A 26,254-nucleotide genomic window follows, 5' to 3' on the forward strand; every position below is an offset into this window, starting at 1 on the left:
GCCGGGAACCCAAACAGCTCCAGCGAAAGGCGCCCGCAGGCCGCCACCCCCCAGGGCCGCGCGCCAGCTGCGAACCGGCTCCACAGGGCGCCGGCGCAGTAGAGTGATGGTAGCGGCGCACGCGCAGTGTGTGGTCGCGTATCGTCTCTCTCCGCATCGAGATGGTAAGCGGGGCCGGGGACTGGCGTTGGGGGATGCGGCCCGGTGCTCTCCTCGCTTGCGGTTTCCGGCACGAGGCGCCGCCCGGACCCAGCGCCCGCTCGCCGGGCACAGCCCTGGCGGGATTCGCAGCAGTGCTCTCCAGGGCCGGCTCCGGTGGGCCTCCCACAGACACGCCTGCGGCGGGAGCGGCGAGCGGCAGAGCGCCCCCCCCGCTGCGTGCCGCCGTGCTTGGGGCGGCGAAATGGCTAGAGGCGGCCCCGGTGCTAGGCGCTATGCATGGTGCACAGCGGGACGGGCCTGCCCCCCTGCGCTAATGCTCCGCCAATCAAGGTCCGCCCCAGCAGCTGCTGGGCTGCGGGGGGGGAAGAGGGCGGCAGGCCGCCCTGAGCCGGCGGGGCGGCCGGGAGGCGCGGTAGTACAGTTTCCACGGAGGGACGCATATGGCACCTTGCCGGCAGACACGCCGGGGAGGTGGCGCTTCTAGCGCCTGGACAGCCCCGACAGGCATCATGACGTTCACAACGTGCTGGGGCCGGGGCCGGTCACCTTGCTGCCCCAAAGAGAGGAGATGGGGCACTCCACGGCCCTTCAGCCTGTGTACACCGTGCACTCAGGTGCTTCTGGTCAGATCTACGCCTCTGTAGCAAGTAATTTTGGCTCTTCTGTGCTGTGTAAACAGGTCTCAAAGTGAAATATACATATGACTAAGTTTCTCAACACAAACATGAGCTTCACCAATTCGCTTAGAACAAGTTTAGGAATGTAACTTAGGGCTTGGCTAAACTGGAGACTTGCAGCACTGGTGGTGGGTTTACAGCGCTGCAGTTTACTCACCGTCCACACTTGCAAGGCACATACAGCGCTGCATCTCCCTGGCTACAGTGCTGGCTGTATTCCTGCTCTACCTGGGGTATAACAATTGCAGCGCTGGTGATGCAGCGCTGCTCCGCCAGTGTGGCCACCAAAAGCACTGTAATTGGCCTCCAGAGGTATCCCAGAATGCCTGTTCAGCCACTCCCAACAGCACTGCAAATGCGGCCACACTGCAGCACTGGTAGCTGTCAGTGTGGCCACACTGCAGCGCTTTCCCTACACAGCTGTATGAAGACAGCTGTAACTCCCAGTACTGTTCAGCTGTAAGTGTAGCCATTCCCTTACATACACCAATTGTTCTCAAGCTGCTTGAGACACAAATATTGTAATAACTGGAATTCTCTTGTAATGCCAGTATTGAAGGATTTAATGGTGTGATATGGGAATCTTCTCTTTTAGGCTGGAATCTTCAAAATTAGGACTAGACTCCACTTGCTACCTTCCTTTGGGATATCTCTACCAAGGGAGTTATCAACAAGATTGTGGAAAAAAGAAGACAAATGCCTACGCTGTTGTTTTGGGACCTATATGTTCTTACAGCCACAGAGATGGCAACCTGACAGTGCTTATTTTTATCCTGGGACAGGGCTGGTGGCATACAGATGTGCTGGCAGTTTAACCCCCACCAACAGAGTCTTGGAAAAGTCGATGATTGAGAACAAAGAACAGTTCCAACTGGTCTACAAGTTTCCAGGAATTAAATATTGTAGAATATTTTCAAGAATGAAGTTGCTACAGACTGCTCTAACCATAGTCATTCTCCCACCTGTCTATCATCTCTATCTGCAGGAACAAGTATCTCAGGGTTTTGTGTTGTATGTCACTGGCACTGCTTGCTTTGCTGCTACAATGCTGTATGGTATAAGTTATTTTCTCAGACGAATGATTGGACTGATGTACTTAAATGAAGCTGGCACTATGGTAAAAGTGGCACACTTGACATTTTGGGGAAGAAAGAAAGAAATTTATTGTCCAGTTGAAAATGTGATGACCTTGGGTGACACTGGAGATACCAAGAATGAAGTACTGCTCCAGTTTAAACAGCATAATAGTACACAGGTTTTATATTTTACTCTAAGATTTGGCCATATTGTGGATAAACAGAAGTTTGCCCAAATATTTGGAGGATTTTAGTAACTCATTAGATACAGTGACCAACATTTTCCAAAAGTCTAGCTTGTTTAATGTTTTCCATTGCTCTTCATGCTGAATTCATCACATCCATAGCTTAATAGATTTGTAAGCACTCAAATACAAAACCTCTGAGCAAATATGCACACTTGTATTTGGATAAAGGGGATACAGCGATGTGGCAACCCACTAGCTAGATCTTCCTGCACTACTAGTTTCAGATGAAAGTGAAATCTCATCCTACAACCATTATGTAAAGAAATATAGTTTAATACTCATATCTGATGGTAAATTACACAGTTGAAATCTTAAATTGTTTCACCTTAATGTGCAGTTGCAGTCGAGTGTGGTGGTGGTTTTTTTGTGTGGCTCTCAGCTTCACTTTCAGACTGGAGGATAGCATATTATTAAAAATATTTATTGGTAAAACTGAGCAAATATTTGCTATCAGATACAACTGTAGCAGCCCACAGTGCCATTTTTACAGTCTATTGTGAGACTGCATTTCCAATTTATCTACACTTGCAATTTATATCAAACTTTGATCAGGAAAGTCTTACTAATATTTCATGTTAATATAAATAAGTTATTAAAATGGTATCTTGGGACAAGGATTTGCAAAGATATTGTATGGGGATGCGGTGGAATTGCTTGCTCAGTCCCTTGTCTTCTGGGCTAGCACCAGCTGGGAAGTGTGCCACTAGCTTTTTTCTTAAACAGGTCTTCTGTCAGATCAAAACATGTTAATGGGATCCTGAATGAACCTTGTCCATTGTTCATCTGTGGCTTGTAGGTTCAATGCTTGGATGATTTTCACAAAGGGCTAAGCATTGCTTGGAGAAAAATATGTTGCAAGAGAATATCTGCTTCAACTATGTGAAAGCAAATAAAGTAGCTGAACAGTATCTTGAGAGCCCCAGTAAAGCATTTTAACTTGTGTACATAGTGAAAAGGATCAAAAATTCTGAAGAGACGTATGTTACAGTAGTACTATTTACAGACACATCATCAGGTCCCTGTTCAAGTTTAAAAAACATTTTTTTACCCTAGTCTATAGACAATATCTTAGGTTATTGAAACAAATAATTGTAAGCATTTATTTTTCAGTGCTTGTGCTCTGCTGAGATTTTCTTTTTCAATTTAACCAACTGAAACGGTCAATTTCATTTTTTTAGGTGTAGCATCATCATATGGGGGGTTGTAAAAACAGCAGGGAAATGGTTATTTTTAAAAGATTTACATTAGAACAAAGAATCATGGAAATATTTGAATTGGGCTGAGATTTTATAAAAAGTGTGTGCACACAGCTTCATTTCATCACTGGATCTTTCATCAGCAACAGTGCCCATACAGGAGCTAAATGGCACATCAGTTCAAAATATCCTTTCACTGACTGGACTACAGTTAGAATAAACTTGCTTTTTTGCTGTGTACTGTAGATATCACAAATTAAAAAAACCCAAAGTTGTACTGTATAAGTGTTAACAGACTCCAGATGTGTTGCTTACTGATATAGAATGAGAGGTAATTAAGCAGACTTATACAGCACAGAATGTATTTTAATAAAAATGTAATGGCTGCCTTTATTACTATCATGTGAAAAATTACAAGTGTTAACACAAGCAAACCATATGGTATAGTGGGAGTTGTTTAATTAAAGCTACACCACTTCACATAGGGTGAAAGTTCACAGGAGTAAATCTTGCCCAATGCCTCTCCAGATATGGAATGCTCTGGTTACAGAAGCAGTGTGTATGTTTGTGTTGGCTTTTGGCAGACTCACAGAGGGCATATAAGGTCCTATCCCCCACGCCTGCAACTACTTGCACAGCTGTGCACACCTGAGGAGGCTGGAAGGTCCAATATTCAAATCCTCTATTTTCCCCTCTACTGAGGACAGCAGCTTTACTGCTCCATGGCCTTGGGTGGAGAATAGTCCTCACCAGCCAGCTGGAAATCAGGAGCAAGATTTATTCCATAATGAGAAGCAGGCCTGTACATGGAGAAAATATGGCCTCAGGGCAACCCCTGGTGGGGCAAAAGCGGCAGTTTGCCCAGGAGCCCTGTTTGAGAGGGCCCCCAAACCTAGTGGCATTGCAAGCTGATGTATCAGGTTGCAACATCACTCACTGAAATTTGGCCAAGTGAGCCTGGGACAGGAGGTGAGCCTTACCCTGGGGTGAGTGTGGGGCAGGCTCACTCTCCAACCCCTGCCCCTCAGTTGTAATCTTTTTGGAAGGGTGGGGAGCCTCTGTTTTAGATTTTGCCCTGGCCCTCAAAACCCTGTGTGGCCCTGTATGGACTTTACACCTCTAATAAATTTCATTATGTATTAATGAAGAGCCTAATCCTGAGGGACAAAGCACTGCAATTTTCTCATTTTCACATTAAAATAACTGAATTAGTAAAGGGAGAGGATGGCTGATGGGATAAGATAGATTACTCTGTACAAAAATACTTGAAATTGACCAAATAAAGTACTACACGAAGTCGTGGTCTTAGAAGCACAAAGTATCCTTTCAGGGTAGGCTTAGATAAGATCAGAGCAATTACAGAGCAGCTGCCAAAGGAGGTCACTAGGGCATCATAAATGAAAATGTTCAAGAAGAACATAGATGACCACATGCATTAGCTTAGAGTTCATTCCATCTTTAACATCTTTGGAGGTTCCATTTGTCATTACATAGCTGCTCTTGATTATTCTGGTATTACTGATTTCTGTGACAGATTTACAATTCACTGTCAAATGTTTTGCCTAAAGTCAAATAATTCCTAAAAATGTACTGCACGTTAGTGCAAAATCCTCTGGTATGCAAGAGAGTGGAGGAAGAAAGATAAGGATTAGGGACAGGCAGCAAGGCAGGATCTTATGAGTGCTAGAATAAAAGGCCAGCCAGTGAGAGATTGCCATGTCCCTAAGGATATGTCTGCACTTTGAGCTGGGGTTTGATTCCCAGCTTGAGAAGGCATCTCTGTACTAGCTATGATTGAGCTAGCATACTAAGGGCTTGTCTACACTGGCAATTTACAGTGCTGCAACTTTCTCACTTGGGTGTGAACCTCCCTCTCCCCCCCCCGAGTAAGTTTCAGTGCTGTCGAGTGCCAGTGTAGACGGCACTGGGAGCTATGCCCCTCGTGGAAGTGGTTTCTTTAGAGTTCTGGGAGTGCTTTAGAGCGTTCTGCAATGACCACACAAGTCACGTTAAAGTGCTGCCATGGCAGCACTTTAGCATTGCCAATGTAGACTAGCCCTAAAAATAGAACATAGCCACAGAGACACAAAGGGCAGGAGGAGCTAGCCACCCCAAGTACAAACCTGTCTGAGATGCTAGGCACATATTTGGGGAGGCTACCGCCTCCTGCTGCCACAGCTACATACAGATTTTAATGCATTAGTTAAAGCTAGCACAGTTATGTCTCCTCAACATGGGAATTACACTCCCAGCTTGAAGTGTTAGACATACCTTAAGGGATGGAGATGTAACCCTACCCCACTCAATCAAATGGATTATATGCTGCAGTCACAGCAGCATGAAGTCCACAAAGTGCAGGTTGCTTCTGCTTGTAAGGAGCTTCAAAGAGCATTTCCCAGGGCACCTTCAAACCTGTCCTGTGAAATCCTGCTCCAACTGGATGAAGTTCATAGTAGGACTTAGCATGGAGTATGTCTGCTCCCTCCACTGTGCTGAACTGGGCAGGATTTTGCTCACTGATGTACAGTGAACTTTGAGGTCTGAAGGTGGGGATGAATTGTGTCTACAGTAGAGAAATGGGAGTTTGGAGTAAAATGTTCTAAGCCCAGTTATTACTGACTCACTGTGTGAATGATGACTGATATTTAAACTCTAGGTCTCAGTATCCCCATCTATGAAATGGATAATTTCTTAGATTTTTTTTTTTAAATCCATCCTCAACTCCCATAAGTACATCTACCTTGCTGGCGTGTTGTGATACTTAATCAACTGATGTTGAGAAAACTACTGATTCAGAGAATGAAAAGATAGTCATCTCGAAGGGGCTCACTCTGCGCTGAGTATAAATCAAAGACCTGTACAAGAAGTCTGCTACATTGTACGTTAACATTTCTATCACAAATACAAGAAAAACTTACATATGTTGAGTTATTCTGGAAGCGCTTAAGTCAAGTCCTTAAAGCATTTATCTGTCATGCATTTTTACATCATGTAGCAACCCTAGGACAATGGCAAATAATTCAGCTCTCAATGTTCACTTACCTTGTTTCGGGGTTCTCTCTATCCCAGACTTTTCAGGTTCGGTGTCTGACCGCAAAAGACAGACAACCCAGCAAAGTAAAAATACCAAGTTCTTTATTGATGAATGCACACAAACAACAAAGAACAAGCCTGTTTTCCACACAGAACCAGCCCCCCTTCCGCAAATTCAAATTGCTTTTTATTAGCTACTCCGTCGCGTCACTACTTACGTCGCGTCATCACTGTACCTTCCCAGTTATACTTTCCCAGCATACAAGAGAAAAACAAAGAGCAACTGTTATTTCTTGGTAAGCTTCAAAAACATACAAGTTGCTTCACAAAGTGTCTGCAAGCATTTTCCCCAGACTTTGCAAGCACTCTCTTATCTAACAAAGTCATAAATCTGGCCTGTCTACCCCAGCCAGTAAATTTTTCAGTAGGCCTTGATCGGTTGCTAAGCTGAACTGGTTTGCTAAGCAGAACAGGCCATCAAGGCAAACTCATCACTTGGAAGAATTAGCTATAATTTTCAGGGTTGGCTCTCTTTGGTATTTTAGGGGGAAAATCATCATCACTTAAACACATCACTCAGACCAACCCTGATTTGCAGTCTACTAACACAGAGCCAGTAGGAGGAGTTCACATCATTCCTATGACTTGGCAGAACTCAATACTACTGCAGTAAAGCAAAAGGAAACGATGAAGCAGTCATGTTGGCTAATGCTTCCTCTGGCTTAAATAGCAATGCAGCCAGAGATCAACTGAATGAGGGGGCTATGTGTATGGTGTACAATCCCCCAAAGAATATATAAAAATACAGAACTATGTAGTGAGCATAACATTTATGAGTGTATATTTTTATTTAAAAAGTGAATTTCTAACAATAAAAAGGGCTACTTACTGGAGGAGTTCAATTATAAATATTTTATTTAAGAATACTGATTACACAGGAAACGTACGTATTTCATGGATTCATGTGCATTGTTACCAGTTACATCATGAAGTGCAGTTAGGTATTTTTGTTTAAACATTTGGCACTGCCCACAATATGCTGTAAACAATATTACTTTATTATGCTTAGGCTGCAGTGCTCTCTGAGTATGTTTTCTAACATAATCTGATCAACATACATTGTGCACAATTTTACACAGTTACTGAGTGTTAGTAGAAGTTATTAAAAACACCTAGAGTATTTATAATAAAAGTGAGGATGTGATAAGACTTCATTACTCGACCTTTGATTCCGTAAAAGTACAAGACTTGCTAGAGACATTTATTAAAATCTACTGCATTGATATGTTGAATGATCTAATTCCCAAAATGTTGTCAAACGAGGAATTTCTTAGTTTGACTTTCTTCTTGATAGTATTATATCTACTAGGACTGTAAAAGCAGCAGAGAATCCTGTGGCACCTTATAGGCTAACAGACGTTTTGGAGCATGAGCTTTTGTGGGTGAATACCCACTTCGTCAGACATTCATCTGGTATTCACCCACGAAAGCTCATGCTCCAAAACGTCTGTTAGTCTATAAGGTGCCACAGGATTCTCTGCTGCTTTTACAGATTCAGACTAACACGGCTACCCCTCTGATACTAGGACTGTGATGACAATGAGGTTTCACTGTACAGTTATTCACCAACCCTCCATCAAGTCTTCTGTAATCTACAATTCCAAGTTTTACCCTGACTTTTGCTGGCTATTTCCCCAACTATGAACTTTTACAGATAATCATCAGAAAACTGATGATAATCATCAGGTCAAAAGACCTGTCTACACTATGAAAATTCTGACCACCAAGTTCCAGAACAGTGTGTAGCACAGACAGGCTTACATGGGCCTGCTTATTTTTAAAATCAGCAGAAGTGAATTTCCTTGGTTGCTAGTTGCCAGTAATTATGAAAGTTACTTATTAGGCAGAATATTTTCAAAGCAGACCAGAAGACTTAGACGCATCTTTCACCGAACTTATCAGAACGAATGTCTAAATCTCCTATGCTGCTGTGCAGGTCTCAACCTAAATATGGAAGTGCTTCCACTGAATTACACTGTAGAACCTATTGGCCACTGGGAGCTTAATAGTTTAATTTGTAATACTTCTCTATCTGGACATGGAAAATTCACAAATCAGTTCAAAAGATTTTTCACCCTGAATAACGTTTAGTCATTATTCAGTCAAAATTCAAACGTTCACTAGGGAAGAGAACGGGAATACATAACAGTATTAGCTCAGCAAATCAGCTTCATGAAAATATCCTTTCTACTAGACAGAGGAAAGCCATATATAAAGGAGCTACCCCAAAACAACTGTCTGATAGTGAACAGATTAACAGACCACTGACGTTTATAGATCCTGTGATTTTCTAAAGGACCCTTCAAGCATGAGAGAAGAAATCTACTATAACAATAGAATTATTTTGCATTAGAGCTGTGCACTTAGTAAGGACCCCATCGCAACAGATCTGATGTCAAGTAATGGCTCGATACAAAACAATGCATCTGTGGTTTTGCAAAATATCTTGAATATTTGCTTAGAAATTTTGCTAAATCAATGGCTGCATATTATGGGCAAGCCAGTTAAATAATACTGCAGCCCAACACATTATAGATTGCTAAAATAAGGCAGCAGTACATGCTTCATTTTATTTCCTAAGTTTCAGCAATTCAGAAACCTTTGGGTACAGTTTTGTGTGCACAAGGCTGACTTTTTACATTAGGAATAACTAATCAAGGGCCAGAAAGGAATTATTTCCCCCTCTCACTTCCATGTAGCATTCAACTGGCCAGATGCATCAGTGCCTCTGAAGAACTAGGTATAGTCCGAAGGCAGCAGATCTGATGGTCTCTTGGTCCAGTCTGGTATGACAGATTGTGTGTTTGTATTTATGGGACCACAGCTGGAAGTGATTCTCTGAAATACTGTACTTGGCAGTGCTGGAAAGCAGAGCTTGCTTTGAAACATCTGTTCTTTCCTCCTAGTCATTGTCAGACAATGGCACTTTCTGCTTGGCAGACATCTCCTAAGCTTCTACCCCACACTCACAAGACCTGCTGCTTTGTCTGGACACAAAATGGAGAAAGGAAAGTTACAGCATTTACCTATGAAAATATATATATTTCTGTGTTATTTTTAAATAATCAAATATGCAAGGCAGTGCATGTCTGTAGGGTTTTTCCTTGTTTCCTGCTCTGACCCAAGGCTGAAAATGGAGTGCAATCTAGCACTCAACAAGTGAAATATCCCTTGCAAACACACTGCTTAGAGCATTTGGATGCACTTGCTGGGGGTCTGTGAAACTCCAAAGCTCCATGTGCGTCCAGATATTCAGTTTAAAGCAGCCTGACTTGATGGTAAGCATGGGAAAAAAACAACAGCTTCATTTTATGAATTCACATTTTGTCCTGTAAGTGAAAACATGTACCAATTAAGTAAACTAATTTCATAATCTTAGAGGACAGGACAGGACTGTTCAGTGCAAGGAAAATGTGTGTTTACTTGAAGTCTGCTAAGATGTCACTGAAGATGTTCAGAAAGAGGTGCGCATGGTGATCCTTGAAGATCAGAGTTGGGCGGAAACGGATCGATCTGTCGCCACAGCCTCCCAGCACAACACCTAAGGCAATAAGATGTACCATAGTGACTTCCCTCTTTGGAGGATACACAACACATACCATTCTCTCAGGATGAAGTTCACCCAAGTGCTGAGGGCCAGTATATGCTTCTCCACAGCACTGCAGACCCATGTAAAGCCATAAATGGGGTTTCAGTGATGCAGTGGGGCCTGGAGCTGATCACCTGACACAATAACAAACGTAAGCAGCATGGTAGCTGTTTGATACTGTTCACCAGATGTTTGAAACGTTGGAAGTAGTCCTAGCCGTGACAAGGGAGGCCATATAGTATCTCAAGGAGACCGACGCTCAGACAGTGACAAAGACTGAAAACGAGCATTAATACTCTAAACACAGTCATGGCCTACATCACAGAACAAGATGTTTGCTTGTTTTCATCTTTGGTGTGACGTTTTTGTATTTAATACACTGTTGAGTACAGGAGGTCAAGGGTAACCATCCAAAGGGACTGGTCAATCATTTAATCCCTGTTAAGTTTTTTAAAAAAATGTGAAGTGTTCTAATCCTGAAACAATCTATCCGTTTTCCCAATCAAAGGCTGCAGTACAGTTAAAATCTCTGCTGCTCAGCTGGGGCCATGTCTACACTACAGAGTTTTGCTGACAAAAGTTATGCCACCTTAACTAAACCGCTTTAATTAAACCACTATTGCACGTCCACACTATACTCCTTCTGTTGGCCAAGTGCTTCCACACTAGCTACTCTTGCATTGACACAGAGCAGTGCACTGTGAGTAGCTATCCCACTGTGAAACTGGCTGCAGGATGCTTTGGAAAGGGTTTGCAATGCCTCATGGGATGGGTACAGTGTCACGTGATGTAGGTTTCTCAAACCCGTTGTTCCATGGGCATCCTACGAGATTGCCAGCTGATTTTCAACTGAAGAAGATGGGGGAGGATTGGGGGGAGGGATTGTGACAGGGATATGGTTGCCAACCCTCCAGGATTGTTGTGGAGTCTCCAGGAACTAAAGATTAATTTTTAATTAAAGATCATGTCATGTGATGAAACCTCCAGGAATTCATCCAACCAGCAACCCTAGACAGTTCTATAAACTATAAATGATTGTAAGCGACAATGCAAGAACAGTGGATTATATAGGGATATACACACACACACGTGATTATGGGGTTTTCGATACACAAATACATTTTGAGTATTACCAGCCTAACTAGAACATTTAACTGTTATAGAAAAAAGATCTCATTTTCTAATTAAAACATTTGAATTATAAATGGCATTATAAAATATTACTTATAAATACATGATAAATTAGCGTGGTGGTATAAATGTATTCACTAACAAAAAAACAGCCTTGGTAGAACTAGCCTCTATTTTAATATAAAAATTAAAATCTCCACTGAAGTGATATCAGGCTTTACATAGAACATAAGGAGAACATTTCTGTTGTCTTACATCCCGAAAGTGGAAACAACCTGAGGCTTTGGCATCATGCTTACAGAAATAGTATGTTATTTCCCCAGCCAGAGAAAACAAAATTTTCTGGAACTTTTCATTCATATGCCACAGGAGAAAAATCAAATGCATGAGGGGATGAGATACTGAAAGCCACTCTTCCGCATGACATGCGGACAGACTTTATCATACCTTTGTTTCTGGCTATTGCAATTAGCTTGTTCCTAGTTGTATCATCTGGAGTATCAAATGAACAGAATGTCCCTCGCCCTCTCACTCTGCTGATGAGATGGGGGTAACGAGCCTAGAATAAAGAGTTATGGGAACATTACTCTTACATCTGCTGTCAGACTTTTCCAGCAGAGAATTCAGGGCATTTTACTGGTGAGCAGTGCACCTAGGCATTCTACAACGTGGAAACTTTGCCTTCTCAGTTTCTGCAGACATGGAAATATTACACAGTTTTAATTTCTGTGACCTATTTACCCAGCTGCAAAAACTGCCTGGTGCTGCTGGAGAGTTTAGTAATCAGAAGATTAGATGTCTATGGCTGGAAGAAATTTTGTTCTCTCTCTCTCACACAAGGATATAAAGGAGTCTGACAGCGTTTACACCACAGAACAGGATCAATAGGCAATATTTACTTGGATTTTTAAAATGCACCCATTCTATACATTTAGGATACTGCCAAGGCAAATCTGAGCACAAATCGCTTACTGAATGGTGCTAGAAACCAGTTTATCTTCATGCTACAATAAGCTGCAAGTTTTGGTAGACACAATATATTCAGTTGCTAAAAATACATATGGACAGTAGATATATTCAACCCCTTGGCTTATATGATGCTTATTTCTAGTGAAGTGGTAACTCTGTTTTCTAAGTAAGACTAGAAAGAGTTCAGCTCTTTATTCCCCAAGGAAGCATGCACTGCTGTGTGGCTGGGACACAGCCTTTTTTAATGAAAAGAGAAAAAGGAAAAAGGGCAACAGCGGGAATTTCTGTACAGGAAGAAAAATCTCATTCCCCAATATAAGAGCATAAGAACTGCCATACTGTGTCAGATCATAGTCCATCTTGCCCATATCCTGTCTCCAACAGTGGCCCACTAGAGCTTCAGGGGGAGTGTACAGAACGGGGCAATTATGGAATGATCCACCCAGTCTTCCTCTCTGGGTTGTGGTAGTCAGAGGTTTACAGTTGCTCTGAGCACGGAGTTGCATCCCTGACCATCATGACTAATAGTCATCCTCCATGAACTTGTGTCTGAATCCATTATATTTTATATGCACCACACTGAGGTGATGGCCTTATGTATGACTGTCTCTGTGCAGCACATTGAACTCATGTCTGGTATATTCTATAGGATTGCTTTTAATTAAAAAACAAAAAACACAACAACTCATGATCAATAGTTTAGTACAGGCAGCGAGATCTATCATGTCCGCAGGCAGAACTCATCAAAACTCAGCTTCAGGACACAAATCCTGCAAACTGAAGTTAAGAGTAAACAATTTTAATTTGCCCCATAAATCTCAAAGAAAAATAAACCACATTGTCACTTCTCCCTGTCTCCTTGGGCAAGATCATTAATGAGTAGATCCTGAGGGAGAGCAGCGTTAAGCATTTGCAAACAAATGTGTTGACTGTGCTCCTCTCTGCCCACCTACTATTCACAGATTGGACAAACACTTCCCCTATCTTAGTCACACAGCTTCTAAGTGCCAATAGATTCCCAGTTCAGAAGTACTTCCAGCATTAGCTTAGTATCTAACAAATTACCATTTAAAAACATTTTGTGCTAGTACAGATTGGCCTGATTATTGTAAAGGCATCAGTAAACCCAGATTTTATTTGTATTAAAAACATCTTCAGTGAATGCACCAGGATTGTGTGTATGAGGCAGTCTGCAGGTGATCTCAATGGGGCTCAGACACTATGCTGAGCAATGCGATGAAGACCTCAGTTGATAAAAACCTCTAATACTTGTAGTGGAAAAGGCCCACCATTTCTTCATTTTCTTGTCTAGAAGACAAGTGGGACTTGTGTAGTACAAGGAGATATTTAACCTTAAAACATTAAAACTAGGACAATTAAATCTGTGAACACTGACTATACACCACATAGTAGAACTCAGAGTCATAGACTTCAAGGCCAGAAGGGACTATTGTGATCATCTAGTCCAGGTGTGGCGAACCTACTGCCTGTGGTCTGGATCCAGCCTGCGGCAAGTCTCCATGCTCTGGGCTGGAAGCCACAAGCTTCAGCACCCCCACACCCTCCCGGAGTGTGGAGGCTGGAGCCACGAGTGCTGGCTCACCAGGAAGCTAGAGTTGCCAGGCCGTTAAAAGTCCGGTCAGCTCTGCGTAGCTCCCAGAAGCAGCCGGCATGTCCAGCCCCTAGGCACAGGGGCGATCAGGGAAATGCGTGTTGCCCCTGCCCTCAGCAACGGCTCCGCAGCTCCCATTGGCTGGGAGCTGTGGGGGCAGCACCTTTGGGCGCAGCACCTTTGGGCGCGTTCAGAGCCACTTGGCCACACCTCTGCCTAGAGGCCGGACATGCCAGGTGTTTCCGGGGGAAGCATGGAGCCAGGGAGCCTGCCTTAGCCCTGCTGTGCCGCCAACTGGGAGACGCCTTTGGTAAACGTAGCCCAGCTGGAGCCTGCATCCTGAACCCTCTCTGCCCCAGGTCAGAATCCCCTTCTGCACCCTCCAAGTCACCTGTAAGTCCAGCAGCCCGGCCAGTAGAGCTTTCCCTGCATGGGTTGCATTGTTTAGAAGGTCTTCCCTCTTAATAACGTTAATGACTTCAGCAAGCATGAGGTTCTTGGAGGGATCTCCAAGCCAGGTGTTAAAAATCCGATACGGCTGGAGGGAGAGGGGAAAAAAATTGTGTAAGATGGTGAGAGGCAATCTGAAATCAAAGCAATGCTCTACACAAAGGAGAGTGAGCACATGGGCATCAACAAATTTCTGGGGCACCAGAAATGAACACTAGGCGCCTCTTCTGTGCTGTAGGAACAGAAAGCCTGCTCAGAAGGGAGCAGATCCACAGCATTTAGGACAAACTACAGAGAAGCCACTCTGCACTGAGAACGGCACCCTGTCCTTTGTGACCTCACTGAAATGAATGTTTGTGTAACTGAGGCCAGCAGTTAGCACGGTGTGGTTTTGCTTCAGTGTTTCCATTGTTGTCCCAATGGCTCAGTTTCCATATGTTAAGTTTACAACTACGCACAGATTGCCAATTGTCTTAAAAAATATTCTGAATAAAAGAATCTGCAGATCTTGAAGAAAAGAGATATAGCTCCCAAAAGTGCAGGGTCAATTCTTATTCACATCTGGTGCTGAAAATAAAGCACATCAGAAATACTGGACCTGGTTCTCCACTCCCTGACACCAGTTTTATACAAGCAGAACTTCAATGTAGTTAAACTAGTGTAAGGGCATGGAGAACTAGGCCCACTGTCTGTGCGTGTGAAACTACAGCTCCTCCCCATTTCATGTCCTCTCGCTTAACATTGTTTCGATCTTATGTCCCTGCTCAATTACAGAACATGCTCCATTTAAAGTTGTGCAATGCTTCACTATAACGTCGTTTGGCTGCCTGCTTTGTCCACAGCTGGCAGCCCCCTATCAGCTCCCCTACGCCCCCCCGTGCCTCCCGCCCGACCCCGCGGATCAGTGCCTTCCCCCTCTTCCTCCCCCCACCGGCAATCCGCTGCCTTGCAGTAGGAGAGAGGAGAAGCAAGGACTCAGTTCACAGGCTCCCCCTTCCTCCCCCACCCCCCGAATGCCACAAGCCAGCTGATTGCCACATGCAAGAGGCAAAGCAGGGAGGGGGGAGGCAGCGCGCCGAGTCCTTGCTCCTCCCTCCTGAATGTCGCAAACCAGCTGATTGCCGCAGGCAGGAGCGAGGGGGAGCCTGCGTGCCGTGTCCTCCCTCCTCCCTCCCCTGCCTCCTGCCCGCGGCAATCAGCTGGCTTGTGGTGTTCGGGAGGCAGGGGGAGCCTGCGTGCCGTGTCGTCGCTCCTCTCCCTCTCTCCTGAATGCCGCAAGCCAGCTGATTGCTGTGGGCAGGAGGCAGAGGAGGGACTGGGGAGGAGAGAGGACACGGCGTGTGGAGTAAAGGGGGAAGAGGCGAGATGAGAGTGGGGGCTTGGAGGAAGGGAGGGCGTGGGCAGGCTGAGGGTTGAGCCCCCTACCCCTGGTGCTTGGAGAGTAGGGGAAGCTGCCGCTGCTGCTGCGCAACGTGCTTCTCCTAGCCTACCGCACCTTCAGCCTCCTTACCTGCCTCATTGTCTCCAGTGCCAGTCGGCTGTGCCTGTGTAGGGCAAGGTGGGGGCACCTCCCAACTATAGTACTGGACTGTAATGTACTGTATGGCAAAAAAAATTTCCCTGGAACCTAACCTCTCCATTTACATTCATTCTTATGCGGAAATTGGATTCACTTAACATCATTTCACTTAAACTCGCATTTTTCAATAACTAAAATGTTCAGTGAGGAGTTACTGTATACAGAATGTGTGTGTCAAATAATAGCTCCATCGTACTCAAATAAGCAAATATGTGCATTGCCACATATCAGATGAACTCAGCTGCAGGACTGCTGAGTTTATTATACATGCAGCAAAACTGTTCACCAGGCATTTGAGGACAGAAGCATGTCTTAAGGTTCAGCACATTTTAGAATCACTCCCAGAAATGGACCATCTTCCTTCACTCATTAACACTTAGGACTACAGAATCCAAGGTACACTAAAACACTTACACCATTGGGCCTGAACTCCTCCTTGTGAAAAAATCCTCCTGTCATCATCTTCTTACTAAATGTGACCACATCGGCTGGGTCATCTAGGCCCCAGTGTTCATGGGCCCAAAACTTCCCAGTGCAGCCGCCTCCTGTCTGCACCTCATCCACCAGAAATGCACAGCCATGCTATTCAGAGAGATTGAGAGATAAGGGAACTTGAATCCATGTTTCCAAAACAAATATTCACCTCTCTTACTAAACACACAAACAGTAAGAGTTAAAGAATAGTGCACAGAACAATATGTCAGGAGAACTGTTTTGAACACCTCTCTCATGTCAGTCTGTAAAACAGTTGATCTTTTAGGTCTTTGTGACTACAGCATCAAAAGAAATTCAGCTATTTTTCAGGAAGGTACACAGTGATCTGGTTTCTATACAAGCTTGTGAGGACAACAGAGAAAAGAACTGTGTTTTATATAGACTGTCTCAAAACATTTATACGGGATATTAGAAAACGCTAGAGGAAAGATTTCAAAAAGTTCAAAAAGCAGTTAGACTTTAAACTCCCAATGAAAGTCAATGGGAGTTTAGAGCTTAACTTCCATTTGTGCTTTTGAAAGTTTCCACCTACAACACTGGGGGCCAGTCACGTTCGATAGACACAGGCAACATCCCAGCACATCTGACTAGCTGAAAATTCCAGCTTTTTAAAAATAAAAAAAAAAAAAATAGATGTTACTTGCAATGGACTACTCCACTGATCCTGTGCAGGCAAGGAGATTTTGAAAAGTCACATTAAAACAGATTACTACGTGTTCTCAACACAGTATTGTTACAACATTGGAACATCCTCACTTTGGGCAAGACAAAAACTGCTTGACTTAGCCTCATACTTGCCCATCTAATCTAAACTGCTCAAATGATGCTACACTGAGAAAAATATGAGTAGGCAGTGAGAGCACTTGTTAACAAAGGAAAATGCTGCTGCTTCATCCTACAGAACAGGGTTACTCAAATGTCATTAACATGTTTTTCCATGAACACACATTCAGGTTTCTCACCGGAACATTTACAAGAAGAAAGTGAAAGGCAGGTCTCATCTCCCCTTTTAAATAGTTCCCATGATATTCCAAATGTCATAAGACAACATCTTGTCTATTTTTGTCATTTAGTGGAACATCTGAACTTACATCTGGACTCAGCTTCTGCTTTTACTGTTGCTGGGTCTATAGTTCCAAGTGCAAATGTTCCAGAAAGAAAAAGACTTCTTCACCATCCCAACTACTGTTCCTGGAATTGCATGAGCCTCTCTATGGAAGTTAGCTTTACAGCTTAAGGAACATGGATATGGAACCAGGATTTATCAGACTGGACCAATCCCTCAGTCTCCCTTGAGAGTGGGGGAATTTATTCAACAGAACAAGTCACTGCTGACTCTCTGAGAACACTTCAAATGGAACAGGAGGTGTTACTGTGCTGGTGAAGAGGCACTGTTGGGTTTGAGCACATATACATCATTGCCACCAGTGCCATTTTAGAGGTCTTCCAGGATGTTTGGACTCTTACGTTAGTCTTCAGAAGGGGATTATGGGAAACCTATTGAAATGGTCTGGAGAAAATGCCAGTTAACTTGAGAAGCGAGAATGAAGTCTGGCAGACTGAACTAACCAGTTAGTGGACCTCTAAATGTTTGATTTACCTTTCTGGTAATGTCCCGTAGCTTCCTGAAGAATTTATCTGAAGCATGATTGTCTCCCCCTTCTGACTGAATTGGTTCAATGATTATTCCAGCAACAATCTTCTTTTTTTTCCTGTACTTTACAATCAGATCTTCCACCTGTATCAAACACAGATATTACATTTTCCTTCCAAGACATAATGGCAAGTTTCTTCCCAAGAAAAACTAGTCCTTCCTGGCACTAGAAGCTGGACTTCTTTGGTGCAAAGAGCACTGGCGGTATCAAAAACCACAAACATTAACATGTGGTTGCTGCAGAAATTAGGATGTTACTTACTTCTTAATTTTAATTATGTTAAAGTGCTATAATTTTAAACCATTTTAACACAGCTCACATTAGTTTACAATAATGCTCATTTGAAAGTTGTAGCAAAACTCAGGGAAATAATGGAAACCACTTTTGTTTATTAAGCCACTCAAATGATGCTGAAGAAAAAACAGTTATATATTGTGCTACTAAGTGAAACCTCATCTAATCATTTTGAATTAGTATTACAAGGAAATATACTGCAGATGCTTTGAAATTAATCAGATTAAATAGTGCAGAACTTTTGTTGCTGAGAATATCTTATAGAAACATTTTAATTAATCCCAGAGTACCAATTGTTGATGATTAGTAATATAATTTGTGCCTGGTAATTTCTGCTCCAAGCTTCCTGGGGCTGGTAAGTTTATGCTATTTAAAGTGACACTTTTCTGAAGGTGCTGATCAGCTACTACTGGGTCTTTCAAACAAATCACCATCTCTTTATAATCTTTAAGTTTGTGAACTGATCCTTTGCATGCTTGCTTTCTCCACTGACATGTTGTTTTTTGCTGTTTGTCATAAGAGCATGTATCCTCAAAGCATTTTGCTAGGCTTGTAGTTTTTCCTGTCGTTATCCAGTGTGACAAAGTTCCTTCTCTACCTTGTATCAGAGGGGTAGCTGTGTTAGTCTGGATCTGTAAAAGCAGCAAAGAATCCTGTGATCAGGAGTTGGGAGGTTTGGGGGAACCCGGGCCCGCCCTCTACTCTGGATTCCAGCCCAAGGCCCTGTGGATTGCAGCTGTCTATAATGCCTCCTGTAACAGCTGCATGACAGTTACAACTCCCTGGGCTACTTCCCCATGGCCTCCTCCAAGCACATTCTTTATCCTCACCACAGGACCTCCCTCCTGGTGTCTGATAACGCTTGTACTCCTTAGTCCTCCAGCAGCACACCCTCGCGCTCTCAGCTTCTTGCTCCCAGCATCTCTCTCACACTTCCTCTCCTCTGGCTCCCCCCTCCCTGACTGGAGTGAGCTCCTTTTTAAACTCAGGTGCCCTGATTAGCCTGCCTTGATTGGCTGCCAGTGTTCTAATCAGCCTGTCTGCCTTAATTGGTTCTAGCATGTTCCTGATTACTCTAGTGCAGCCCCTGCTCTGGTCACTCAGGGAACAGAAACCTGCTTCTCCTGTGGCCAGTAGATCTCCCTTCTATTCCTATGCTGTAGAGGGAAGGAGGGAGAGGGCTGCTGCTGCTGCTGTTCCTGCTGAGCACTGGGCCCTCACTGTTGCTCTTCCTGCTGCTTCCTTGGCTGGGCCAGACACTATCACTTCCATCCCCGCCTCCCCCCTTCTCTGCTACCCTCTAGCTGGCTGGCTGCTGATCCCCTCACCCCCCGCCCCCACTCAATTGCTGCTGTTACTCCACCTACAGCCCTGGGGGGGAGGGGAAGGCTGCTGAAGGTCTGCTTTCCAGAGAAGGAGGGGAGTGAGGGACCCCAACTCTTGTTGCTGAGGACACCACCATCTGAGCAGGGTCCCTCCTGCCTGGACACCAGACCACCACCACCTGGAGCTGCTCAGGCTACTGTGGCTGTTGGGCGGAGCTGTTGTGCCCGAGGAGGAGGAGGAGAGGACACCCTACTGCTGGGAGACACATGAAGACCACTGATGGAGGGGGCTTTTCTGGACTGAGTCTTTTTGACTGTGCTCTTGTGGTGGAGTTTGGACTGTGTTGGGACACCAAGGGTGTGGCATGAAGCCTGCCCCCAGTCCATCCATGTCTCCCTTCGCCCCCACCACCATTGTTGCCCCTCTATCACCCCCGCTGGCTGTTTTCTTCTGCTTCGGCCTCCTGCCTCTGGGACTGAGCTGCTACCTGGCTCACCCGCCACTTCCATCATTTGGGCCTGCAGCAGCAGCAGCTCACCATTGACTTTTTGGCACAAATGCCCATGAGCGCACCCTCCCATCCCCCTCCCCCTGGACTGACCCCTTTCCTTTGCCACATTTGTCCGCCCCATCTATTTCCCTCTGTGGCCCTGATAGTTCTGCCCCAGCCCTGCAGCTCTCCCCGTGGTCCCTCTACCCATTCCCAGCTCGCCCTTCCCCCCCCAGACCTTGTGCTCCCCCTGCCCTGATTAGTCCCTCCCCTCGTGCGCCCATGCCCCCTCCCATGTGCTTGTGCCCTTCCCCGTTTGGTTTCTCCTTGTTCACTGCACCCCGCCTCTGCCGTTGTCCCCTCTGATCCCCTAGTCCAACTAGGGGAGCCAGAGATCCCCTCTGCGTCGGTGCCCTGAAACCCTCCCACCCTTAGGTCCTTGGTTACTCCCCACCACCCCTTTAGCCTTCCCTTTCTGGCGCCCTCCTCCCCTGCCTGCAGCCTAGCGGGGAGGGGCGGTCGCCTCCTCTCCTTCCCCTCCCCTCGCTGTTTATCCCCCTCCCCGCTCTCGTTATGGTGGGGGACGTGGCAGGGGGGGACCCCTCGCGATGCTCCCACTGCCCCTCCTCCACCTGCCCCCGTGTCTGCTGCCCTTGCCTATGCCTCGACCGTCGCGGCCGATCCACCTACCACCGCCCCTGCTGGGGCACTGGCGGCGGTGAGTACTGGAGAGACCTCCGCTGCTGCCACGTCCCTCGCCCCTTCTGATTTGGGGGGAGCCCCCCCAGCCGGTGGGAAGGGTCAGGGTGGGTAGAAGGGTAAGAGCCCCGCTAAAAAGGCCAGGCCCTGCATGGCAGAGACTGCCCCCGCTGCCGCAGCCTCGCTACCGGCCGCGGCATCCCTCCCTGCTGCTCCCTTCACTAGCTCTGGGGGTGTCCCTCCCCCGGCCCCCAAGGCGTACACCCAGGTGGCAGCCGCCCCCTGCCTGCCACTGCTCCTCCGACCGCTGCTTCCGCTATCATCTATAGCGGCCAAGGCCCCTTCCCCACCTTGACCAGAAAGCACGGTGTCCGTTGCCTCCTGGTGCCCGCCTCGCCCCACATGGAGACCTATGTGCAGGCGTTGGTGAGGGTGGTAGGGCCCACAGCCATCGTGGCGGCCTCCAAAATATACGGGAGGGTGGTCTTCTTCCTGGCGTCGGAGGCCGCCGCCCAGGAGGCAGTAGAGATGGACTTGGCGGTGGGGGGCGTGTTAGTCCCCCTGGAGCCATTGGAAGACCTGGGGGTCCGCTTGATCCTGACCTCCATCCCTCTCCTCCTGCCCAGTGCCGCCCTGCTGCCCGCCCTTTCTGCCCCATCTCCATCATCAGCCCTCTCCTGTTGGGCTGCAAGAACTCCGCCCTCCGTCACGTCCTCTCGTTCCACTGGTAAGTGCAGCTTCAACTGCAGCCGGCGGCACGTGGCGGAGAGGTGCTCGAGGGTCCTTTCTGGTCCCCTACCAGGGAGCCCACTACTGGGTGCATTATTCGACAGGGGAGGCCCAGTGCTACCTCTGCCGGGCCGTGGGGCACATCTGGAGGGACTGCCCCTTGGCCCGGCACGGAGGAGCGTCCGGTATCCCCGAACCCCGGCAAGGCACCAGCCCTGTCATCGCCGATAACCCTGGCTGCCCGGCAACCGAAGCTGCCCCTCCTCTTTCTCGGTCCGCCACCGTGGAGGAGGGTGCGGCGGAGATACCACCAGGCGTGAGAGAGGGCTCGCCTTAGGGGGAATCCTCCCTCATTCCTGCTACCTCACCATTGCCTCCCCGAGTCCTTCAGCCACGGCCCTTGCCCCCCGACCCGACCCCTGTTAGCCAGCCCTCGGACAATGCCATGGAGGGCTGGTCATTAGTGCAGGGGAAGTGGAGCAAGTGGAAGGCTCGGGCCCATTACTTCCTTTAGATTTGGAGACCCCTCAGAAGAGCAGGAAGGGGGCACCGATGACTAGCTTTCTGCCTTGCCCCCTGATGACTCCCGTTCTGTAGTGCCGGCTGGGGACACTGTGGCAGCACCGGAAGGTGACACTGCCCCTCCTCCAGGGTCCCTTCCCGTGGAAGCCCCTGAGGGAGCCTCTCTCGCCCCCTTCCCATCCGAAGCCCCTGCAAGTGCCAAGGTCGGTGTCGCCTCGGGTGCTGGCGGGGAAGGCCCTGGGGTGGTGGACGGTGATCTCCCTTCTATCTATGAGGAGATAGAGGCCCTGGGTCTGACCCCGGTCACGCAGGGGGAGGACGACGTTCTGCTGGTGGGCCTCAATCTGGGCGACCTCACCCCAGTCCCCTTGTCCCTATGTTCCCTTCCCCTAACCGCTGCTTCTGCTCCCGCCTCTGAGGGTCCCCTGGAATCGCCCAGCAGCAGGTGGCACCCTGCTGACTGCCACCGAGCCCATTGAGGCGACAGCCGGTGCCCCGCTGCTGGGACCTGGTTCCCAGGGGGTGTCCCTCTTGGGTGTGGAGCACCCAACCTCCTTCCCGGGCAGGGACCCCGTTGACGACCATCCGTCTCCTGATGTCGAGGCTACCGCCCAAACCATAGTGGCTGAGCCCGGCATCGTTGGGGGTCTCCTTCCCACTCCTCAGATCTCTGAACCTAACTAGGAGGGGCCACCTTCCAGTGGCCCGACTATTGAGGTTCAGGATCCTACTTCTGCTCCCCTCTCTGGTTCCCTTCCTGATCCTCGCTCTACTCCTGTCCCCTACCCTATTCCTGATGCCAGCCCTGTCCTTGTCCCCTCCACCTCCCGTGCTGCCAGTGCCGCCCCTGGGGATACTCCCCAGGGAGTGGTTTTAGTTGTTTTTCCCCATCCCAACCCATTGAGGGCTGCTGTTTTCCTTACGCCGCCCCCGTTGAACCGGGGAGTGGGGCAGGTCGCGTGGCGTCAGCCCATCGGACGCCACGTCAGGGGTCTGCCCCCTGCCTGCCCTCCTCGGTGGGCCACGGGGCTGTGACGGGGCCCCACTGGGGGACAGTCGTAGATCAGTGACCCTGCCCCCCCATGCGCTGAAGGAGGAGCTGCGGGAGTTCCTTGAGGACGTCCGTGACTCCCGTAACAAAGTCCAGCTTGCGCTCCAACAGTGGGGGGATTTCCATCAGGTCCTCCGGGACGCAGGGACTCTCATGGGGGAGGGTAAGAGGACCGGGAAGCAGGCCGCTGTGGTCTACCAGCGGGTCCGCCTCTTCTGTGACTTTTTACTCACCTATGGGGTAGGTCATGGACTGCTGTGTGGCCCGACAGAGGCCGTGGGCGTGTCTGCCGGTGAGGATCCCCCCAGCCCTCCTCATGGCACCAATCATCTTTACCACATTAAACACCCGGGGCTCTAGAATGGGTCTCCACAGGAGCCAGGTGCTCTCCTTCCTTCGGGATGCAGGTACTCTGTGGTTTTCCTGCAGGAGACCCATACAGATCCGGCCGCTGAAGCTAGCTGGCGGCTGGAGTGGGGGGTCTACTTTAGCCACCTCTCGGTCTGCACGGCTGGAGTGGCGACCCTGTTCTCCCCTGACCTACGGCCCGAGGTGCTGGGGGTCGCTGAGGCTGTGCCGGGCCGCCTACTGCATCTCCGAGTCCGTATGGAGGGGCTTGTGGTTAATCTTGTCAACGTTTACACCCCGACATCGGGCCCGGAGAGGTTGCGTTTTTATCAGCAGGCTTCCGCCTTCCTCGGTTCCCTGGATCCTTATGAGTGCCTGGTCCTGGGCGGGGACTTTAACACCACCCTTGAGGAATGAGACCGCTCGGGGACTGAGCAGTGCCCAGCTGCCGCGGACGTCCTCTGGGAGATCGTCAATCGCCACTTGTCTCGACGTTCACCTTCGTCTGGGTGGAGGCCCATCAGTCGTGCCATTCCTGGCTGGACCGCATTTACCTGTTGCGTTTCCACCTTTCACGAGCCCACTCCTCCAGCGTTTGGCCATCCCCCTTTTCAGATCACCACCCTGCCACCGTGACTGCCTCTCTCTGTGTGGAGAGGCCAGGGCTGGCCTATTAGTACTTTAATAGTAGTTTGCTGGAGGATGCGGGCTTCGTGGTGTCCTTCCGGGAGTTCTGGCTGGCCTGGCGAGAGCAGAGGCGCGCCCTTCCCTCGGCACGGTGGTGGAGGGATCTGGGGAAGGTGCGTGCCCGTCTCTTCTGCCATGACTACACCCAGGGCACCAGTCGACGGAGGGATGCGGCGATAGGGCAGTTGGAACAGGAGGTCTTGGAGCTGGAGAGGTGTCTGGCCACCAGCCCCGAGGATCCATCCCTCTGCGGAGCGTGCCGGGAGAAGCGGGAGGAGCTCCGGGCCCTCGAAGACCATCAGGCCCGGGGTGCCTTTGTTTGATCCCGCATCCACCTCCTTCGAGAGATGGATCGCGGCTCCCACTTCTTCTATGCCCTGAAGAAAAGGAGAGAGGCCAAGAAGCACGTCACCTGCCTCCTGGTGGAGGACGGCACCCCCCTTACGGATCTGGCGGAGATGGGCGAGAGGGCCAGAGCCTTCTACGTGACTCTTTTCTCCCCGGATCCGACCGATCCTAACGCTTGTAGAGTGCTCTGGGATGGACTCCTGACGGTCAGCATGGGCAACCAGGACTGGCTAGAGCTGCCTCTCACTCTGGCCGAGTTCTTGGAAGCCCTCCGTCGCACGCCCACCAATAAATCTCCAGGTATGGACGGGCTGACTGTGGAGTTCTACTGCATGTTCTGGGACGTCCTCGCCCAGACCTGGTCACCGTCTGGGCCGAGTCTTTGCAGAGTGGGGTCCTCCCTCTGTCGTGCAGGTGAGCCGTGCTCGCCTTATTGCTGAAGAGGGGTGACCTCCACGACTTATGGAATTGGCATCCCATCTCACTCCTCAGCACAGACTACAAAATCGTTGCAAAAGCCATCTCGATGCGGCCAGGGTCCGTGCTGGCGGACGTGATCCACCCAGATCAGACCTGGCCGCACAATCTTTGATAACTTGTATCTGGTCCGGGACCTTCTGGAATTAGGGTGTAGGGATGGTCTGTCATTCGCCCTCTTGTCCCTGGATCAGGAAAAGGCATTTGACAGGGTGGACCACAGGTATCCCCTGAGCACTCTGCGAGCGTTTGGCTTCGGACCCGGTTTGTGGGTTTTCTCCAGGTGTTGTACGGTTCTGCGGAGTGTCTAGTCAGGCTTGGGCGAGGAGTGCGGCAGGGGTGTCCCCTCTTGGGTCAGCTGTACGCTCTGGTGATCGAGCCTGTCCTCTGTCTCCTCCGTCGGAGGCTGATGGGGTTGGTGCTTCGAGAGCCGGAGCCACGGCTGGTTCTGTCAGCGTACGCCAACGATGTGCTACTCGTGGTCTAGGACCCGGGTGACTTGGTGCAGGTGGAGGCTTGCCAGGCCATCTACTCGGCGACCTCCCCCGCCCGAGTCAACTGGGTCAAGGATGGTCTGGCCTGGTGGTCGGGGACAGGTGGCAGGCAAGCTCCCTCCCACCCATGCTTCAGGCCATCCGGTGGAGCACGGGTCCGCTGCTCTATCTCGGCGTTTACCTTTCTGCCATGTATCCGTCTCCGCCGGAGAACTGGCACGGTTTAGAGGGCAGGGTGACGGGGCGGCTCTGGAAATGCACGGGACTACTCCAGTGCCTCTCCCGTTGAGGGAGGGCACTGGTGCTCAATCAATTGGTCCTGCCCATGCTCTGGTACTGGCTCAACATCCTGGTCCCAGCCCTGGGTTTCTTGGCCAACCTCCGGTATCCCTGGAGTTCTTTTGGCCAGGGATACCCTGGGTCTCTGCAGGTGTCCTCCACCTGCCCCTGGAGGAGGGAAGACAGGACCTGAAATGCCTACACACTCAGGTCCATGTTTTCCACCACCAGGCCCTGCAGAGACTCCTGTATGGTGCAGGTAGTCTGGCGTGGAGTGTATTGGCGCAAGCCTTCCTCTGCTGCTTCAGAGGGCTCCGATACAACCGGCAGCTTTTTTACCTCCATCCGAGAGGTCTTCCCTGAGACCTCTCCGGGCTGCTGGTCTTCTACCAAGACCTCCTCCAGATCTGGAAGCTCTTTTCAACGACCAGGTCCATGGCAGTCACTGTGGGGGCCGATCTCCTCGCGGAGCGCCTGCTACACAATCCCCAGCTTCGTGTGCAGGTGGCGGAGCCCCCGCGGTGCGCCAGAGGCTGGTCTTGGCAGGAGTCACACCAGGGTCGGAGACCTCCTGGACT

General features: G+C 48.5%; 2 protein-coding genes across 4 annotated transcripts in view; one reads left to right on the top strand and one right to left on the bottom strand.

The window, feature by feature from the left end:
• The first annotated feature begins 98 nt into the window (after positions 1 to 98).
• TMEM186 (transmembrane protein 186) lies at positions 99 to 3,758 on the top strand. Its single transcript, XM_032769069.2, has 2 exons — positions 99 to 164; positions 1,435 to 3,758. Exons 1-2 carry the CDS (start codon positions 162 to 164, stop codon positions 2,167 to 2,169), a joined length of 738 nt encoding a protein of 245 aa, XP_032624960.1. The 5' UTR covers positions 99 to 161; the 3' UTR covers positions 2,170 to 3,758.
• Positions 3,759 to 7,978: 4,220 nt separating this feature from the next.
• ABAT (4-aminobutyrate aminotransferase) overlaps positions 7,979 to 26,254 on the bottom strand; it is a 164,268-nt gene continuing 145,992 nt past the window's right edge. For all 3 annotated transcript variants that reach the window (XM_032769066.2, XM_032769067.2, XM_075069286.1), the window contains exons 12-16: positions 17,878 to 18,015; positions 16,197 to 16,364; positions 14,145 to 14,291; positions 11,620 to 11,731; positions 7,979 to 9,993 (exon numbers count right to left, since the gene is read on the bottom strand). In XM_032769066.2, coding sequence (XP_032624957.1) covers positions 9,872 to 9,993; positions 11,620 to 11,731; positions 14,145 to 14,291; positions 16,197 to 16,364; positions 17,878 to 18,015 — 687 coding nt within the window. In that variant the 3' untranslated portion in view covers positions 7,979 to 9,871. The remainder of the gene's footprint in view (positions 9,994 to 11,619; positions 11,732 to 14,144; positions 14,292 to 16,196; positions 16,365 to 17,877; positions 18,016 to 26,254) is intronic.

Source organism: Chelonoidis abingdonii, chromosome 9 (assembly GCF_003597395.2).
Source record: "Chelonoidis abingdonii isolate Lonesome George chromosome 9, CheloAbing_2.0, whole genome shotgun sequence".
NCBI classification, from domain to species: Eukaryota; Metazoa; Chordata; order Testudines; family Testudinidae; genus Chelonoidis; species Chelonoidis abingdonii.